At 32.0% G+C, this 22,653-nt stretch overlaps 1 protein-coding gene across 4 annotated transcripts in view; it reads right to left on the bottom strand.

Annotated features, from left to right (window-relative positions):
- The window catches only part of LOC132919240 (serine-rich adhesin for platelets), a 244,618-nt gene that overhangs the window by 31,257 nt on the left and 190,708 nt on the right, over window positions 1–22,653 (bottom strand). For all 4 annotated transcript variants that reach the window (XM_060980639.1, XM_060980643.1, XM_060980640.1 and 1 more), the window contains exon 8: window positions 18,981–19,157. In XM_060980639.1, the coding sequence (XP_060836622.1) occupies window positions 18,981–19,157 (177 nt within the window). The remainder of the gene's footprint in view (window positions 1–18,980; window positions 19,158–22,653) is intronic.

Genomic DNA, 22,653 nt, shown 5'->3' with positions numbered 1-22,653 from the left:
ATTAAGCATATTTTTTATTAATTAAATGCTTATTAATTAGAACCTTTTTATTTCAAAATTATACCAATATCATTTTATTATACATGTACATATTATACGAAAAACAACTGCCTTCTTCATGTCAAGTAAAATACAATATTGAAATTAACTAAAAAATTTGAGTATAGATGATAATTTAAATCTTTTAAGTTAATTTCAATATTGTATTTTACTTGACATGAAGAAGGCAGTTGTTTTTCGTATAATATGTACATGTATAATAAAATGATATTGGTATAATTTTGAAATAAAAATAATCGAGTCCTAACGCATACATAAATTAGTTTGTAAAAGTTGTTTGTATTCTTGTTTGGATAATAATTGAGAGTTATAGTAAAATACAAAATAATAAGATAATGCAGTTAATAATAATGTTTATTTTAATAGAGATATTTTCAAAACGATTGTATAACGGTACGATATTATCTTAAAATATTATTTGTTTTGCGAAAATTACAGAACGCATAATAAAAACTTTGAGAGTCCACCCTAAAGGCATATGGTGACACACTTTTAACGTCGACTTGTGTTTGTTTCTTTTAATGTTCGGTGAAAACTTGGATTGGGGGGACCACGAGGGGAAAAATTAAACTGTTCGAAAATAAAAGAACCCTCTTTTTTGTGTTTATTAACCGGCTTAACTCCCGTTATTAACACATCCCGTTGACTCTTTGTCCATTATATCGCACGAGATTTTTTTTTATTTTATTATATTTTTATTCCACTTTGGCAATCCCTCTTTCGTCTCTCCTGGGTACAATGGAAAAACGCTTCTCCTGTTTCAAAATAAAACTACATCCGTTTTGTTACGGTTCGCGTGGTCTGAGTACACTTATTTTCATTTTTTTTTTTATTTATTTATTTATTTCATCTCTCTACTCTCTTATTTATTATACGTAGACTTCAGACCTGAAACGATTTGACCGTCTCGATTCGATCCTTTTCGGTATGAAAAGGACGCGCTTCTGTATAATTTTTATCCCCGCCCACTATTGTTTATTTATACCAGACTGTGGAAAAATCTTTTGTCCTTTTATCAATGTAATGTAATCGATTCTCAAAGATTTATTCGCGAGAACAAAAATGGGCTTGTCTATGAGAGTAATAATACAATACATTTTATTAGTTTCTCGTATATACAACAATAATTATTATAAATGTGTTGTGTACGCTACGCAATACAACTATTATACATGAATTATTGTAATTTGTAAGTACATATTTAAACATTTATAGAGTTTCTATAGATTTATGCGGATTCCGTTTAAAAACCAAAAACTAAAATTAATTTTACTCATAACTGTATTAAATAAATATATTTATTTTCTGCGTCACAAATATTGTATATAATATTGGTTTATTTAAATATACATGTATTCCAACATTTCAAAGATATATATATAATGTCATTATATATTCTGAGTAAATATCATTATAAAATAAAATGTTATAATTTTTTTTATAATTTGCAGATTATACTAGCTGATTACTACATAAATCAAAATCTGTAAGGATACTATAGGTATCGATGAATAGCATTCAATCGGAGTTGGAAATCATCTCAAGTACTATAATACTATAGAGTATAGGGTATAAAAATAAAAACTATATCAATAAATTAATAGTAACCAATAACTGTATAAGAGTATTGTATTTAAATACATTTATTTAAATTTATATTATTATATTACAATAAATTCTTGTCGATGATTGAAAACAGAATAGGTATAAGAAAAATGTATTCTTTCGCTTATTCTAAATATCATGCTGCAAGCCTGCAATTAGTATTGATGTTTTGATGTTTAGCTAATTTTAACTGCTAATACGAAAGTTTTAATCTGCTTCATAATATATATATATTATGGGTATATTATGTACTTATATAAAAGTAATTATGATTAAAGGATCAACGATTGTTGACGAGGTAAAATATTATACAGAATTATAATTATTTTTCCAACATAAACAAATTAAATTGCTATTGACGTTGTTAAAATCTCAAAGGAATTTATTTTGTTAAAATAAGTTCAATATAGCATGTTTAAAATCATTTTTTTTACCAAGGCGAAAATTTGTTACGGAAACGCTGTTTGATCATGAATAAACTCAACTATTATTTTTATACTTGTAAAATCAAATAAATGGTATCATTTTTTAAATGTTCGAGACGAACGGTTTAGCAAAATTTACCGAACTACAAGTACCATACAATTTTATAAATCGATATCGTGCACTACAGCTGACTATAATATGGTACGCTCCGAGCGTACAATAGGAAAAAAAAATGAAATAAAAATAGCAGCATGTCGGTGATTTTTCACGGAGTAAATCAAAAAATATTTCGAGTGAGTTATTTATCACGTAAGTAGTTCCAAGGTTTTCGGGAAACCGGGATAATCGAGGGCAAACAACAGGAACAGCAACGACGACGACGAAAACCACCCCGAACATTCACCGTTGACGTTTAGAGCTTGTTTCGCGTGGCCGGTTGACGCGATTAATCATATCGCGAGTCCTTTCATCAGTAGGAGGTTTACACACACACACACACACACACACACATACACACATAATATACGTACTACTGATAATTGTGCCGGACGTTGCAGTTCGAATTCCACGGGACACGTCACAATAGGTATATGTGAGGGTGGGGGGCATTGCATAAATGTAGTGAACGCGAGACGGGATGATGGGTTAGAGGGTAGTCTGTGCAAAGGTCCTCTATACATTTATATTTAACGCATTTTGACCAGAGACGTGTTATTGTCGTCTAATTATACAAATGACACGTGCAGAAGGTCATTATCGGCTGGAGGACCGGAGTTTAGCCGGTACGGGCCGGTGATCGCGACCAGACTAATTTATTTACAACTGATTATCGCGCCACCGCTGCCAGCTTTCGGGATCCACTGATTAGGAACACTGAGCTTTATAAACGTTTGTAAATTGTAATACATATTATCTGGTCCGAATCGGACCAGTTACCCGTTAACTGGTTATACCACAGCGGTGTATCGGTATTCTATTATTGTTTAAACCCCCGTGAACTCTGTACAGCTTCGTCATGATATAGCTGCAGTGTGCAACATTAAACACGGTATTTATATGGCGTGCGTCTGGAATATCAGATAGTTTAAATAGCAATTTAAACGAGATCAATAAAATTAGTCGATTTGACAAATCGCGTTTTTCAACTAGAAATTTTCGCGTTGCATTAAATTACATTAAATAACACGACCGGTCGAACCCACTGCTGTAAAATAATATATTATTATTATAATAGCTCTATAATGTAATCGTTCGACAAATGGGCTATGCGTGTATTATACGCTGAATCGACTGCCGCTGGCGAATATAATAATGACTAAACGTGTACGCGTATCATCGATTTCTCCTGGAGAACGAACTGTTACGGTCCAATATTGCTGGTCAGTTAACCGAAAAACAAACCAGCCATATAATTTATTAATATATTCGCTATATGGCTGCTGCAGAGTCCAATATTATATTTTCGATATACACATATCATGATTCGTAGTTTGAAGCTAATTTTAAAAATAATATATTGCGGAGTGTAACGATCAAAACAAATTTAATTTTGTTATCGAATTATGGCATAACGCGCTAATTTCCATTGTTTATTAATACGTTACGACAATTATATAATTCGATAAAGCAACACTATTATGTACTATACTGTTGTCTGTATTGGTGTCAAGTACAATTAAAATCGGGTTAAAAAGTTTTTGAGTGTTCCAAAACTAATACACGAATACCCTTTTTTAATTATTACGAAAACTTGCCATGCGGTATTATTGATGACAATGATTTTAAAAGTCCATTATATTACTTTTAAAGTTTTACTAAACAGACAAACTAATTAAAATTGAATTCGCCAAATTCAAATATTAAAATAAAGTCTTTTGAAAATGGCTTCTGTCGACGGAGGAGTAAATTATTGAGGTGATTGAAAAAAAAATTGCTTTAATAAGAAAAGGTGAGCTATGGAGAATTGGAGAGTGTATTAGCGAGAGCCGTGCTGCGGAATTAGGAAAACTGCGGGGTAAATATGTACATAAAATCGTGATAACAAAAAAAGGATATACCTTTATAGATTGGGCGTTGGATAGTACCTATAAGAGATATTGTGTATTAGCGCAGGGGTGATCGTGCACAGGTCTCGAGAGAAAAGGTTGCCAAGCTGTCCCTTAATAAAATGTGAGATAAAGCGAATGGTATTGATTGAAAATAAGTGAAATAATTTACAACATTTGGCAGTTATTGAAATTGATTAGGTAGACAATAATAATTTTAGTGGAAAATCGTTGTAAGATAAACCGAGTAAGCACCGTCACAGCTTATCAAAAGTCGTTATTCTTATTGGCGCGCACACATACGTCTCGTGTTGGGCTCCAGGCACGATTGTCGATTAATAGGTTTTTTGGAATTGTTTCACAATATACATTGTATGTATACAGATTGTGCATTTTAAATGTCAGAGAAAAAGAAATAGCTGAAATGGATAATATAAAAATCATAAATCCGAAACGGTTGGCCAAATACGGACATGGGAAATTGATAAAATCATTACAGCCCAATTTCAGTGGGTCGTGAATATTTTTATGGAAGAAATAGAATGTCGTTATGGCCGTAAAAGGCCAACGAGCGTCAAAAATAAATTTCACAGTCATAAATTTTGTGATTGGTTATTATAGGTCAGAAAAGACAGCGATATATTATGATGTAGGGGCGAGTATATACGCGGTGGATGGTGGGGATGCTACTTCGTCCGATTAACATACTACCGTTACCACCGTTGATACGTTAGCATGGGAAAAAAAATGTCCCATCCTCACGTCTCAGGACGTTTGAATGCTATTTTTCCCTTTATTATTATCATTATTACTGTTTGTACACAGCCGTGCGGCGCGTATGCTAATCGCGGGGAATCTTCTCAACGGCAAATACACCCACGACTCGTATCTGCTGTTTGCGATTTTACATATTGTTACGTGAAATGCATTGTGCTCACCCGTTTCGTAATATTATTATAATCATCGTGTGGTTCATATTTTTCCCAGGACGTTAAAAAAAAAGAATATCCACATTACACACACTCGTATACATGTATATTGTACAAATATATCCGAACACAATGCGTACACAACCGGAACTACTCCTACGCGTTCATCCCTTCAAGGAAAACCGGGTGTGCGAAGATTCTCTCCCCCATTGTGCGACGCCGGCCGGACACCGGATGTTTCCGGTTTTCGCCCCCGCGTATAGCCGATGAAATTAAGTACGCACAAAAAAAAAAAAATAAAATCGGGGTCGGGGGGTCGAGACGTTATATATATATATATATATGATATATGTATAATGTATATAGTGTACTATAATAATGTTTTATGTATAGCAATGGTCCAAGAATCGTACACCGGCCGTTAACGCGCGGTATATGTCCCGGACGTCCTGTCCGGTTTTTCGGACGACTGCCACTGATTTGCATTTCACTCCCACCACGTGTTTGTTACGATTGTTTTCGTCCCCACAATCCAATGCACAGGGAATTTTTTATTGGGGGTTCAACGAATATTACATTGAATACTGTAATTGCGTCAAACAACAATGGTAATAAACAAAAATTAAATTATAAAATGGTATAAACTTTAATAAAATCTATATAATATTATATAGTTTTATAATTTATTACTGTATAGTTTACCAACGGTAAAACGAAGTAACTGTGTAGTTTGTATGTCAGCCGATTGTTTTATAATATTTATAATTTAATTTCCATGACCTACATGGCTATGTGTTCTACTGAGGGATATGACATCATAATATGCATTGGGTCGTATCGTTTTGCCATAAAGCTATTATGGGTAAACGGAAAAAATGGGGAATGCCATCTTGTAGTTTGATATGTAATACACGTCAAGCGTTCAATAGAAATACATTTGTGTATACTTTTATTTTATTGAAATTAAATTTAGGTACGAGAGTCATTATCTTACATAGCATAATATGATATTTTAATTTTTTTCCATAATATTTTGTGCAATAACAGTCCACCAGATGCAGAAATTATATAATAATACACAACTATAGAAATTACGTTATGTATATAGTACTTTATGGCAATTTTGGAATTAGGCTAATTTATGATTTAATACATGCAACTCAATGTCTCAACTTTCAATAATAGTTGTACTATATAATATCGGTAATATATAACATAGTGATATAAGAGTCTTGGTAGATAAGTGTAATTCGTGCGGCTTGTAGTTTTTATGTATATGAATGGAACTTGATACTTTGAACTATGAAGGAAATGATTTGAGATAAATAAATATATAAAGCAAATACATGAATGTATATTCCAGGGTAAGTATTTTTACCTCAAAGTGGCTTCATTCTAAACTGGCATTTCATAATTATTGTAGATGCTATATTATTTAAATTTATAAAAACAGTATTTAATTAATCCGGAATTTAATCAAATTGAAATTATTGTTCTTCGAAAAATAATGTAAATATTGAAAATTCGAGTACGATAATAAGTTTGTATTCTAACATCTATATAAAAAATTTCATCGGATATGTTTTTAATAATAATAATAATTTTATTATAAAAATATAAGGTTGTGTATATTATATATTATATTACATTGCTTTATCGAGAATTTAAAACCAATGTATAATTTTTTGTTGATAATAGCATATATTTGTATAGGTATATTGTTTAATATTTTCATAAAGAACTGAAAATTATATACAACATTTTATTATATACTCGAGTTTAAACATTATATAATAGATATGCTATTTATCTAGAGTTGTATTTCTTACACTTTACTGTGGTTATGATTAATAGTAACATTTATCAAGTTATTAATAAGTGGTTTTACTTAGATTTACTTCAAAGTTGGATTGTATACATTTTTTAATTATCAACTCAGAAAACTAATAGGTGGTATAATGGACCACAAATAACTATCTTGTGGTTTTAATTGAAACTCAACTTCCATAACTCAAAAAGTTACTCTCTGCTTAATGCGTAGAAAGTTAAACACAGCTTTTTGATTGCTATTACTCATCGAGAAAATATAAACAAAGATATGCGATAAATATTTTTCAAATAAACAATTGATTACCTAGGTACTCATGTTTCAATAATTTCATTATTAATTTATTATTCTATGGTTAGTATGGTTAGTATGGCTTTAATTAGCTAAAGACATATAAAATCTATAGTGAATTATGGATGCAATATGGACAATCATTGCTATTGTAAATTACTATAAAATGTTACAGAAATACAATACAACTTAGGCAACATATGATAATTAGGTATGAATATATAATAATATATGAATAATGATCTACGTATGTATTTTATATTAATAAAAATATGAATACATTGAGTGTGATATTTTTTTTGTTTGCTAACAATTAAGTTACCTATACAAATTTGGGTTAGGTATTTAATTTGATAATTTATTAGATTCATAATTTTTCCTTTAGAAGTGTTTGCAATGATAAATATGTCATTATTTATAAATAAGTGGTTCTGATCTATGCTGTGGTACTCAATTATATATATTTCAAATTATATAAAAAAAATGTACATAAACTATTTGTTAGACAATGGTTTTTCATTAATAATTTCACTTAAATTATACTCACTTTTTAACAAGACATAAAGAGTATATAATTAAAAAAAGTTTTTATTTGTAACTCTGGCATTTTGCTTTAATGAGTTTCGTTACTTTTAATAATACTGTCTTTTCTATTTACTTTTTGCCTTTAAGGTCTACTAAATTAACAAATTACATTGTAAACATGATGTTGATTTAAGTAAGTGCGTTTGTAAACAAGTTCTTTCATTAAAAACGGATAACTGAATATTTTTTAGTACATTGTCGTACCTACGTGAAAGTATTTGAACGAAATTGTATCTATACTCAAAATTTTCGCTGATGTATTTACAATAAGTTATTGAATGACAAGACTTATATTAAAAAAACTTCACATGATATACTGATTTTAGGTCAGTGTAGATAGTTCATATTGTATTTAAATACTTTAACCTCAGTTTTTTTTTGTGACCGTATCAAAGTGTCTGTTTTTATAGTAATCATATACAAATTATAGTTATTGATTTAATTTTAGGATTAAATAGCAAACTCGATAACGTAGGTAGCAATGGTCAGACGGAATAAGCTAGAGTAAAAAGTAAAAACCAATCAAAATGTGATTTTAAGTGAAGTAAAGAATGTATTGGTTTTACAATATTATTACTTTTATTTTATATGAACACTTTTACTGATATAATAGTAATTGAAATGTTTCATGTAATACCCTTATAAATACTGTAATACATGTAATACCCTAATAACCTTTTAAAGGGCGAAAATATAATTTATATGGTATCTCTAAGACATACCCAATTTTTGATTTCTTTAATATTTTCTCTAAGCGTATGGAAAGTTTACAGATAAGTGTTGAAGAAATTTAAGCAAGTGAGATTTTATGTCAAGAATTGTTATTTTACCGCCGTGAATTATTAGTTCTATGAAATTTAATATTGCATACTATTTTGAGCCAAGATTAATGAAATGTGTAATATTTATATTAATAAATCCGTTATTGGATTTTTTTATATTTATTAAAAAATAGTACTTTATTACGATTTATTTGTAGAAAAAATGCTCAGTAAAGTCTATTCCAATGTTCTATGTTGATTGATATAATATTTATTAATTATTTTAATCTTTCAGTCGATACTGGAAAGTGACGATAACAGTATTACTGCAAATTAAACTAAATTCTGTCCAGCGTTTATAAAAAATAAAAAATGCCATAATCCCATATATGCTTGTGATTTTTAGACGGGAGACGGAAAACGTATAAAACGATTCAAATATACAACATTTATGATAAGCCCATGGATTTATTTAATTTCGATCGCGTAACGACTACGATGACGGAGTGTGGTGCGCCACGTCGGGTCGGTGGAACTCGAGACTTCGGCTCGTATCATCCATCGATATCCACCACCGATAGTTCTTCGTCTCGCCGGGTAATTTTAGTTTTTTATTATTATTTATTACTCGGGAGACGGAGGCATTGCAGCAACGGCGACATTCCGGGAAGAAAATAATAATATATTTTCCGAGCTCATACGACTGTCGGCGGTGGTGTGTTCCGTGCCGTAACAGCAGTCACGGAGCCACACTATTACGTATGTACGGTGACACTACATTCACCCGTCATAATATACGCTTGTCGAAGACGTTTTCGTTTCACGTTACACGCGCCAAGGCTTGCGTATGTGTATTTAGTCAACGAAAGCGGATCGCGGCGGGAGGCGGAGGGTACGTGTGACGTTTTAAGGGGGTGTCTTGTGGCACCCGGAGGAGGGGAGAGGGTCGACACAATAGCACCATTGTTCAGACGGAAATAAATCCCGACGAGACGACTGTCAAATGCACACACACACACACACACACACACACATACTCATGCGATATATAAATAAACGTGTACGTGTAATATTATGTGCGTGTGAGTGTGCGTGTATACAAATCATATAAAACCGCGGGGAACGGAGGCAAACATAATTAAGTCCTAACCGATTCGCATGGTGCCGGAGCCTGTACGTTATAATAATAATATGTGATCGTCGTCGGTCGGCAGGTTTAGATTGTCGCGGGCACAGTCGAGACGCCGCAGTATAAGTCGTAGTTGATAGGTACGGAAGAGTATGATGACATGTGGTCGGTTTAGGTATAAACGTGTACGTAATCTATTGAAATTATCCCGTAGACGAGCGAGTGAGTATACGTCGGACTTGTGCATAAATATACACACGGGATGGTTCGTTTAAATGTAAATACTAATTTTCTCCTACTACGGTTTGTTATAACACAATATATTATATTTGCATTTCATATTACGTAGTCAAACAGGATATTTTTCTAATAATTTTAATATATATAATATATAAATTGAATTTCGAACCGATAATTAATTAGTGGTTACGGCTGTGTAAATTACCTATGTATAGAAGAACGGAGTAGTGGACCAACATATTTTGTGTGGACTACCCCGTACCACTCTTTTTTGATTAACTTAATATTAATTAATATACCAGATGCACATTATAATCTACTCGTTAAAATTCTATTTTATAAATTTAAATTTTTTTCAATGTTGTTATTCGAAAAAGTTAAAAAATATTAACAATACAAAGAGAAAAAAATGTTGTCTCGTTACTTGTTACTTTAAAGTATATGAAATAAATATTTTAAAAACTTTAATACTTTCAATAAGCGTGTATTATAAAAAAATAATTGACCTGTGTACAATGTGTTAGTATTGACCGTGGAATTGTGTGAGGACAGTTTATCGGCCTATGTTCGCCCTGTACGGTGGACTACTCGTATATGATAATAATACACGCATATAATAATAATAATACATATTCATCGTATCATCATCGCCATCAACGTGTTAACAGATCATGGATATACGGATAAAAAATGTATTTTTTTTAAATTTAAACCCGTTTAAAATTTGTTGCGCTTAGAAAGAGGGTGAGAAGGTGTATTAGTGCAATATATAATAATATATTATTATGCATACTATGTGTGTCCGCTCGGGCGCCTAAGAAAAATCATCGTATAGCAAATACATGAACAATGCACGAGTGCATAATTGAGCGCATTTTTGTCATAATAATAAATCGTAATCGCATTTGTATGAGGATGTGTAAATGTTTGCTCAGTCATATTTTTACAAAGTTAATTCGAAATAAAAATGTAAATATCGTATATTTACGAGATCGTTAAAAAAAACGGTCGTCGTGAACTCGTAAAAACTAGAAATTGTTTTTTTTCTACACTCCATTAATTATTTACACTAAGCGTAAAGTAAATTTACATTTAAACATTTGATCTTTTATTTCAATTTACTCCATACGAGTTTTTAATTTAGTAGTTTTTATCTTTTTTTTTGTTTGTTTATGCAATTTTGAGTATTTAAAACATGCTTTCGTTTGCTATTTAATGTGTACAAGCTTAGTAAATATTTTAGCTCTCTTTGAATACTCTTATAAAACGTTTTACTGCGAAAATAGTGTTCATGTGTATTATTGTTTTGATTTACAAAGAAGGCATGTGTTTTAAGTAATAACTTACTAGTGATATTCATTTAGTTTATCATACAATGTTCATTGAATTTCATTCACACGTTTTATTATCGACTGTTAATAATTTTTCTTCTGTAATGACAAATTTTAAAAATTATTCGTTTGTTATTTTTAAGTTTAAAAGTTTGAAACAATGCACGATTTTATTTTCAATCTTAATAAAATTAATACCGTTAAATGTTAATTGTTCGAGTACTAAAAAAATAGATTATAAGTTATAGAACATTATTTTAGTCCCGTAGTCTAAAGTACTCATTTATGATAATTCTAAATCGAATAAAACAGAGGTTAAATCGACAAACAATAACAACTTACTCCAACAACATTATCTAATAAGTAATTAAATTGACCAAAGTTGCGGCGTAATCGAAATTCAAATAGTTTAATCAATAAATATGTTTGTCAACCAGTGGAATTATAGTTGCTCTGAAATGTGTATTTAATAAAAAATACGGTTTTGAAACTCAAAATAAGTTAACTGTATTTTTAATCATTAAAAAACAATAAGTGCCTAATTATTCTTATACTTTAAAAAATGAAAATTCTAAATAAACATTATCGTCTTTTTAGTATGCGATTATGGATATTGTGTTGTATATTAATTATTTATAAACTATTACTTTTTCCAATTTTTTATTACAGTTATTTACAAAAACTATTGTACTTAAATAACATGATGATGAAATGCATTTATGTTATAAATAACAATAAAATATTATGGTTTTCTGAATTAGATATTATTTGTATTTTTCGAATTGTTTTTCAACGTCCAATGAATGTTTTTATAACAGAAGTTTGTTCTTAATGAATAAATATCAAAATACACATTAGTGCCAATTTTATAGACAAGTTGTTCCATTTGATGTCGCGTCATCGTAATATAATATGAAAAGAAAATATTATTTACATTGTATTGCTATATTGCCTTTAAATAGTATACTTTATATCAGTCTAATAAAATATTAAACAAATAAAATAATAATATTTTTGACTCATGAAATATTATGGTCTCAAATTTCGGTCTTATAATACTACAGTACTTACACATATTGTGTTTGTATATTATTGTTACTTTTTCGTTTTAGTTTTAAGTACTATATCATATTTATTTCAATAATAAAATCAAATATTTTGAATGATAGAATATTATTTATAGTTAGTTGGTTTGATAAATTTCGTGTTTATATTGACACCAAGAAAATAAGCGTTGTCTAATATAGTGATTTATGTAATATACGACGTCGTTGGCACTTTGCCCGCGGTAGACGGAATTCGCTCATTTTTACCGAATTGAATAATATATTATATAAACCAATATGATAGCAATTTAATCAGGAATGTGTAAATTACGTCGTTATCGTGCGCTCTCGCACGCGCGTGTGTATGTGTGTGCTGGAAACGCGAAAAATAAAAAGTCGTGACGGATAAGACATTACGCGCGCTTACCACCTGTCAGTCGTACACAAACATTATATTATATAGCACAGCCGGTCCCTCGTACGCTAATAATATTATACACAGTGGAAAAACATCGAGACCGAAGAATGAGGGATTTTGAGTGCTGGAAAGGGTTAGACGGAGTAGAGCGGGGTTAACTGTGAGCAAATCTCGACGACGTCGACGAAGCTTTTTTCGTATGATATGATTATTATTATTATTGTTATTCGTATATGTGCCTGTGCGCTTACTGTAGGTATATAATATGTAATTGTGTGTGTGTGCATGTGCAGTGTGAAAACCATCGGGTCGAGAACGGGAGACGGTGGTGGTGGCGGTAAGAGGGTAGTTTTTCGGTATCCCTAAGGGGTCGCGCAGGGTAGGCTTTGTGCGTGCGTCTGCAGACAGCAATAAGAGTGCCATTTATAGGGTCGGTTGAAGAATGACGCTGTCATGCATATTCGTCAAACGCACCTGAGAAATAATGTCCTCCCCTCTACTTTACCACCACCTCTTCTAGCAACACACACACACACACACACTTTTTCCGTTCACCCTTAGCGGCGCCGTTCGGTCTAATGTGACACACGTCAGTGTTCGGTGTCAATTTATTTCCACCGGATGACGACACGCATATTTTGACGATAATTATTGTCGTTATTAATGTTTGTAAATTTACTTCTCTCGTGCGGTACCACACTGTATCGTATTATACATAATATTGTTATAATATACAAGGGTCGCTTTCCTAACGGTTAGTTCTCACATATTATGTATACCTATATTTTATATATATGTATAAAAAGGTCATTACTGTCTTGTGGTAGCAGTTCACGCCAAAAACAGATTTCCAGTCAAGACATCAGCACGTGTAGAATATTACGTCTTAGTGTAAAGTGTATAGACAAGAAATTCGCCGTATTTTTATTTTTTAAAAGTCCGTAACTCCACGTAAACGACGCACAGTTCGTTAAAAATATTTAAAGGGTAAAGTAGTATATATATATATTTTTTAAGCTCATACGAATCCTGTTTTTAAAAAATAAATATTATACTTTTTACAGATCCCCCGGGTATTGAGTTCAAAAGAAAAATGGAGCAACGACTGTCGTATGATTTCTTTGAACAAAAAATTAAATTGCAATTTTTTTCTTAGTAACGAAATGTTATCGAGTAAATAAATATTTATATAGTCTTCAAATCAACAACATACAACATTGATACTTTGGGGATGAAAGTATCTTTGAGTTTTAAAAATGATTCAAACAAATATTGTATAATTATATCATTTGTACAATTGTACATGATATATATGTAACATCATTACATTATTTTTAAATATTTAGGTACAATTGAATTGCACGCGTATTATAAACTATAATATACTATTGGATAAATACTTTAAATTAACCATACAAATGTTGTTGAATGTGTCGTTGATAATAATTTCATATATTACGTGTATTTGTCAGAAACGGATAGGCATGCATCAGATACAACTAATGGAATACATTGATAAATATTATATTTTAATGTTGAAATAATATAGTAGTAGTTATGATGATTATCTTAACATGATGTAAAGGTTTTGGGATGACTGACAAACATTGAATAATATGCGCGTTCAACGAAAAACGACGGTAATAATAACGTATAATTTGATGTACATATGTATATAAAATATATTGTATATATGCACAAAAGTTGCTTCCGTTGCTGAAATAATATAGAATTGAAACCAGTACACCGGAAGTTTGCTGTACGTCAAATAAAGGGATAACTTCCGATTGGCTAGAACGAGTGCACGCGCTCGAGGTGAGAGCAAGTGAAATACAGATAGAGAGAGAATGAGAGCGAGAGAGGAATGGAAAAATTTTTGAAATTATTATACTCACTGCTACCATCGCAACTATATATATTATTTGTTCCGAACGAATATAATGTTTGAACAAAAAAGCAGTATATGTATGTACCCCATCGTCTTTCAATGGCTGCGTTTATTTTTAGAAATACGTATATCTACTTACGTTCGTTCGCCCCCGCGTTCAACAATTCAGCGGACTTTATTTATTAATTTTTTTCACATTATAAATTAGCAACCTTTGAGAGGAGAACCTTTTGTCGACGATATGGCTGCCGGGCATAGACTCGGAGACCTACGTAATAACATGTTCCCGGTAACTGTAGCTGTGGCGTGGCGATAGTCGTCACAGGGAAGAGGTATTATACCTTGGCAAAGGACGTACAACTACAAAGCGGGCGTACATAATAATACAACAACAATGGTAATAAGTACGTGCGCTATTTTTAAGCGGACTGCGTATAATTTTATTCGGAAAATTCGTATTTTGCGGACACGTTACGGTTGTATGTATACGTACGTTTTGGTTTCCAGGGCACATAAATGGTCCTCGATGTTGGTTTAAAATCTCCGGTACGTTTTTTAAGCCATACGTGACCTGAATACGTCGCACCACGCACATATTATTATAATAGTATAGGCGTTGTGCGGACATTAGTGCGGGTTCTATCAGCTGGACGGCATTTTGGTCTTCCGAAAAGAGAGAGAGTGATTGAGTGGGAAATAGGGAGGGGGATGAGAGAGAGGAATAAAAACTAAATAAAATGAAATCCACGTCTGTACCGGAGCCGCCGTCCAAAATTATGTACCCTCTCTCGAACGACTATACTCCGCAGGGCCGCTGGAAAATCGAGATTTTATACCGGCGGGCCTTTGACTATATATTTATAAATCGTGACCCCTGCGTTGTCAACAGCCACAGACTATATTACGTTTGTTTATTCCCAATGGATACAACATTTTTTAAACACTGTAGACTTATAAGCATTTCCGTTTTTTGATTAAAATCGGTTTTAGTTGGGAAAAGTATAAAATAAAGAAATTATCAGCGTTATCGATTACGGGAAATACGAATTCGGCACGGGTCCTTTGGTTTATTGTATGTATGCTGTCAATTTTGGTTGCACTTTAGTAGTCACAAAAATTATCGTAGATAATTTCAAATATATTATAATATACGATTATGGCTTTGGCATAATATATACAATATACATCAAATCGTTGGGAGAGGACTATTAAAACTCACTTTGAGCTTGGGCTAAGGATTATTTAGCACTTTCTAATGTAGTTTTGTATATTTTGTAGGTTAATAGATTTGTTGTTCTCTATGGTTACAAGAGTCATTAAACTACAAATTAATAATTACACGTTTCGTTTTTTTATAAATTTTTATATAAATTACATTATTAATTGTAAAAAATAAAAATTATCATAATATTATAGTTTTAATTTTAAAGCTATTTTTTTTTTCAAAATTATCAGTTTTTAGAATCTTGATTGTAAAATTTAAGTAAGTATAATTCCAAGTTTTAATTCTACACATTTCACAAAATGAATGTTGTACGACTTACAGTTACATAATACTATAGTATATTACATGCTATTAGATTTAACACGCATTAAAATTATTAATAATACCTACGTATATTTCCCAAATTGTTTTCATTAAGCTAAAATTAAAATAGGCTAGTAGTGTAAAAAATATTAATAAATAAAAATATATTTTTATAGAACAATACAATTATCAATATTGTCATTAATATGAAATAAGTAATTGATTTTTTTTTAAATCAAAACATTTAGTTTTAACTGTAGCTATTTATACTATAGAACTGTACTATACTCGGGCACTTATATAATATTCTCTTATCTAAACTAACACGTCGTTTCTATTATTAACGGTCAGTCGTACTATAACCACCACCGGAGGCCGATGTATTGTCATTTAATTAACGGTGTATGATTCTGTGCATATTATTATGTATGAGTGGTTGTCTTGTAAATACTCGTGACAAAACGTGGCTTAGTCGTATAAAGGCACATGTGGCGTATTTATTGTGTATAATGTGTACGGCAACAAAGCCGTTGCACCGGAATAATGGGACGGAGGAGGAAAAAAAAGGTAAAACATTTTTTCTGCAATTTCACGTCGTCGGCCGGATGATAAATTATACGTTGTACGGGAAATGGTCGCGTCTCATGTTCAGGTATCGTTTTGAGGAGCGTACGTCGCGGCGCGCGCCGTAGGACATTAGCACGTGGAAAAGCTCGAGAAGGGTCGCACATAAATTTTGTTCCCCTCTTAACAACGAACAACGAATGGAAAAAAATAGAAAAAACACCTCCCCTCAAAAGAAGTAGAGCAAAAAAAAAAATAAAATAAAATAACGCATAAATATAATTCGCAAACGATGACGTGAGCTTTTTGGGGTTTCCAACCCAACACAGTCGCAAAGGTCCATTTACTTTTTTTAAGCGAAATCGCTGCACACGCTACGTCGAGTGATAGCGTGTCGCCGTTCCGGCGCAAAACTTCGAACTCAGCGTGTGCGGTGGAAGAGAAAAACGAAAAATATAAAAACAAAATGCGTTAAAGTGGAATATTGCATTTGGTTATGCTATTATATTATTTATAAGTATATCGTCGCCGTCGCCGGTGGTTAAAATCCAAAAGGCGAATAACGATGAGGTTTATATAATCTCGCAGCCGCAACGTTAATTGGAAGAAAGCGTCTTTTGGCGTGTTCGGATATAAAATATAAACTATATCAAACGAGTACGCACTACACTCCGTATACCCAGTCTTCAGATAATCATATAACATTAATTCGGGTATCCCGATTTCGAGGTACCAAAAGTAAGTTTTGGCAAATTTATGGCGCCAAGTTGAATCGTAACTTATATTTTATTGTGCGCCATATAACTATATAATATATGCGGCACTCGCTGTTTTCAAAAACACCGCGCTGAAACAATGGGGGTGAAAACAAAAACTATTATTTCGAATTGTATCTATATATTAATCTCGGGAACGAACAAAAACGATCTATTGAAAACGCAGTAACAATTCCTGTTGGACCTATTGTACATTAACCGTAATTATCTCGTATGCGCGGTATATGAACTACACAGCACTTTCGAGACGCGGTGAGTGCCGACTATACACTATATATGAATGGATCAATATTAATGGATGTGATAATAATTAAATCGTATTCCAAGTACAGTGTATGATAATAATATAAAATTGTATACTATATTCGCGTTTTAGTTGTGATTTTAAAATTGTCCACACACTAAATCATAAGGGTAGGATAGTTAATTTAAAACTTAACGTAATGCTTAATCCTGTTTATAAATGCCTTATATCTTCTGTTACGATTTCAGACACATAGATCTATTATCTCAAAAATTTCACGTATACTGTATTAATCAATAATTATGATTTCTGCAATTATGAAAACCCATGTGGCATATTCAATATATTATTATATTATACCCATTTATATTTGTACGTCACAAAATCCTAATTTATCGGCACACAGAATTTTCTATTTTTGTAGGTAATCGAAACGAATAAGGTTTGTTCTCATCACATCATCCCTCATATCACATATTTCGTTTACAATATTGTCATGGCATCGGTGGTGGTGGTGGTGGTGGTGGTGTAGTGAAGGGTGATCGCCAAGAACGCTGTATATCGGAATCGTAAAAAAAATAATAATAATAAAAAAGGGCAATTGTTATGTAAATTCAGTCCTTATGTGTTTGTCACCATGAGATCGGTAAAATTGTTTTTTTTTCAAGACGATTGTACACTTTTTCGCATAGTACATACGAACATACCTACAGTCTACACATGCGTGTTGTATATAATGATATGTATATGCATATGACTACTATTTCTGATTTTATGTCATTTTCCGCGTGACGAAATAAAGCAATGCTGAAATTACCCTATTTTCTTCTCATCTTTCGTACAACGTGTATGCGTACTTTTTAAAAAGCGCAAAAATTCGAAATGGAGTTAGAACGCCTTTGCCGGAGAAAATAAGGTTAGACACGGGTAGGACAATTTTTTTCCCCACTGACGTGTGAACGGGGTTGAAAAAGGTATGAAAAAAACCAAACAAAAATGAAGATGTCATGTTGTGTTCAAAGTATAATAGAGACCTTTCGAGTTACGACTAGTATATTTTACGAAAAATCGATATTTTCATTAATAATGAACGTATTGCGTTTGCGTACATTTATTTCATTAGTGTAATGGTTACATTTAAATACGTGCCACAATTAAGCAATAAATTAAATTAGTATTTACTAATATACCTAGTTATATACTACACATATTAAGATTAATATTATTGATTTAAACTATTATTGTCATCTTCTTTAAATTTAATAATACGGAGAATTTATTTGTACCTGTTGGCTGTTCCAATTTTTTGCGTTGGACGAATTCTTCAAGTTCGAATTTTTTGAAACAGTTGATGACGCTATTTGTTGTTGAGTATGATGCATAATCTGTTGAATAATATCAAATTGTTGTTTTGTAAAACTGTCTTCGTTGTCTGCCGCATTTCTCGTTTCCGGTTGGCCATTCTGTAGAAAACAAAACGAAACAAATATGCTCAATTTCTTTATTATTATTTTTAAGGCAATCAATTGCATAAAAGCTGGGGTTGATTTTTATTTAGATAAACAGTAAATAAGCTTACAATGTAATTTTCTCGTCGTATATACAATGTTGGTATACTGGAATAACATATTGTGTGCTCATCGTAAAGACGTAAACTAACAATAGTAGTTTATTGGTTTTAGTTATATTGCATTTGAAACACACACACACATATATATATATATATATATATATATATTCATTTTTATATATAAATATAAAAATATTTATATAATATATTTTTTCGTTTTTATCATAAGTCAACAAGTATTAATATTTTATCGACAAAAATTGTCTGATTTGAATAAAATATATTAATTTATCTGTAGTCTTCTTCAATAATATTACAATATTGTTAAACGAAAAGCACATCATTATTCTTTGACGTTATATTTATTTATAATTAACTTTGATAAATTCAAATGAATACGCCTACCTACAATATTTTATTAAAAATATTAATTATTGTATTTTACCTTACTTTACTGAAAGTCGTAATAAAATATACGAGAGCTGATATATGCGAGTATTATAACAACGATTAAAGAATGTATAACCATATATAATATATATTTTGCGTTAAGTGCTTATCATAATAATTTGTTTCATAAGCCATGACGTGTGTGTATACCATGAATAATTTTCAACTCGAGGGAAATTCATGCACATCGCTATCTATATAAGTAATAATAATATTATATAGTATATTACAATTGTTGTATTTGTATATTATACAGTTGACAACTCCAAGAAACGCTACCTACTTAAAACCTGAACAGGAATTTTTACTTTTGTAAAACAGTTGAATTGCACTGTTGTACATTCAATAATATAAAAAACATATATACATGTGTGTGTGTGTGTAGTTTCGTATTTTCCTTTAATGACGCGTATACATAATATCCGTAAATATATACACAATACACACACACACACACACACACACACAATATAATATGTGGTACTCATCTTTTGGTTCACAAGTGTGTACCACAGTCATGTGGCGCTTGACTTGGCGCACGTACTTCAGAATCCCTAACCGACCGACCGACCGACCCGCCCAGACACGGGTTTCCTCCGAGTTGAGAGTCTCGAAAAGTCGTCGTTTGACCGAGATCGAATGACAAAACGCAACCGGGCGTGCGGGAGAGAGTGTCTGTGTGTCTGTGTGAGAGAGAGAGAGTGAGTAAGCAGTGCGGTAGTGTACGTGAGGGGCGAGAGGCAACGGGACCGCCGCGACGTCGAACTTCGGTTTCATTTCGTGACACTCGGCTCGGAAGTAATTTGAACTTATTACCTCCAAACGCCACGTTATTTCTCCATTGTCTGCGTGCCGGATGATAGGATGTGGAGACGGGGACGACGACAACGACGATGACGATGACGACGACGAGATCTGTGCTGCACGCAGTCGTGGTCTTCTCTCGCCCCCGTCGCACACGACCCTTGTTCCCACGAGGAACGGTAGATTGAACTTTTAGATATAAATCGCAAGAAAACTTGATATCGCGCGCGGCAGAGCAAATATACACCATTGTATACACACTTACAAGCGCATACGATGGTGGATATTAACGTATCGGCGATCTGTAAGCGCACGAGCGACTATATATTATTATATACCCATATGCCAGGTCCACACAGCAAACGTTTGCTACATTTTTTCTCTTGCTAGGTCTAACGAGTAAACGTTTGAAATATACTGGTGAGTTTTAAAAAAAAAAAATCATGTTTACTTTTAATTTAGTTTCATTTTATAGTTATGAAAAATAACAGACCATCGCATACCTATATTTCGACGGTCAAATAATTGATATTCAATAGATGTATTTATACATTTTTTTTGTTTTATAAAGTTTTTCGAATATATATTTATCTTTTTGGTTACATTTAATGCAATCATTACTGTGAGAATAAAATAATACAGATTAAATTTTGTTTGTTAGTATAAATCTCTGGATAGCACATGGAATATTTGGGCTATAAAGGGTTATCACCAGTTTGAAAATCATTACTTCATGTATAGATGATATATTAATTTTTTTTTATCGACAGAATTAGCTGTATTAATATTTTTTACATAATGTGTTTGATAGCAAAGTAAAACTATTTTGTTTAAAAATTAATCTCATCTATATAAAACGTTTAATGATTCATAATATACGTACTAAATATGTGGAGTGAGAGTTAAATTTTGTATTCATACATTATAAATACAGACAGTGTTGGATAAAAATAAAATACTTATCATATAGATCATTTTTCTCTATTCTCAGATCTTAAAACTATAATACATGTACAAGTGTGCAACTAGTTAATAAAATTTATGTTTCTACATGTAAACACTATACAATTGTATAAGAACAATTATTATAAGAAACAAATATACTAAGTAGATATACATTTTTATTTAAAAACCAAATTCATACATTTTATAACTTTGTCAATTATATAATAATATTTATATTTTGTTTTTCAGAGCAATATTGTATTTGGACTAATTTTAATAAATCAAAAATGACACACAGCAGCTATTGGACTATTGACGCGAAGTTATTCAATTTAATTTTATATTACTCGTGTATTGTCATCGTATCACGTAAAAGTAATATATTTATATTTTATTGTGCGTACAAATACGCGTAAAGTGAAATGAGCCACGAACAGAAGAACATATATTGAGCTATAAGGGAGTTTTTCATCAGTTTTTCACATCGGCCGGAGCATGGCATAAATTTGTTATAGTGGATTTTTTCCATGTGCTTTCATCTATCTCGTCTCGTTTGTTTCCACAGCATTAAGACGATATTCTTTTCATTAGAAAACATCGCCTTGTAGACGGCTTAAGATGGTAAAGGAACGAAACAGATGCATAGAAATAGAGAGAAAAGGAGAGATAAAAAGAGAGGAGAGAGAGCGAGAGAACGAGATTGAGAAAGAAAGCGATAAGGAGAAAGAGAGTGAGCGGTAGAACGGAAAGCGTAATTTAATATTCTGACGCTAACGTCTTTCGATATTGTTACGTTTTCTCTTCGGCTTCTCCTGAAAATGACATTATCTAATTTCGCAGGCGGCGCGTCCTGCTGCGTGGGCGACGGGAGTGTATGTACACTCCATACCGTTTTCCAGGACAATAATCCGCTCATGGCCCCAGTGATGATGCAGGCGCTTACGACGAAGAGACATATAGCTCCGGCAGATGCACAAGCGATTACGAACCCGTGTAATAGCCGTCCGCGTGTCTGCGAACTCTGTAATATTACGCACCTTTATTATAATATGATATTATATATACCAGCCACTGGTCGTTAATTTTGCGTACCTACACTTTTTTTTTTATGTTATTTTTCGGCAGCGCAGTCGATATATGCGTAGAAATATATGCAGAGAGGGAGAGATATAGACAAATAAAGAAAAATC

Source organism: Rhopalosiphum padi, chromosome 2, assembly GCF_020882245.1.
Source record: "Rhopalosiphum padi isolate XX-2018 chromosome 2, ASM2088224v1, whole genome shotgun sequence".
Lineage (NCBI taxonomy): Eukaryota > Metazoa > Arthropoda > Insecta > Hemiptera > Aphididae > Rhopalosiphum > Rhopalosiphum padi.
The sequence above is the reverse complement of the archived record's forward strand: the minus strand, read 5'-3'. Positions and strand labels throughout refer to the sequence as shown.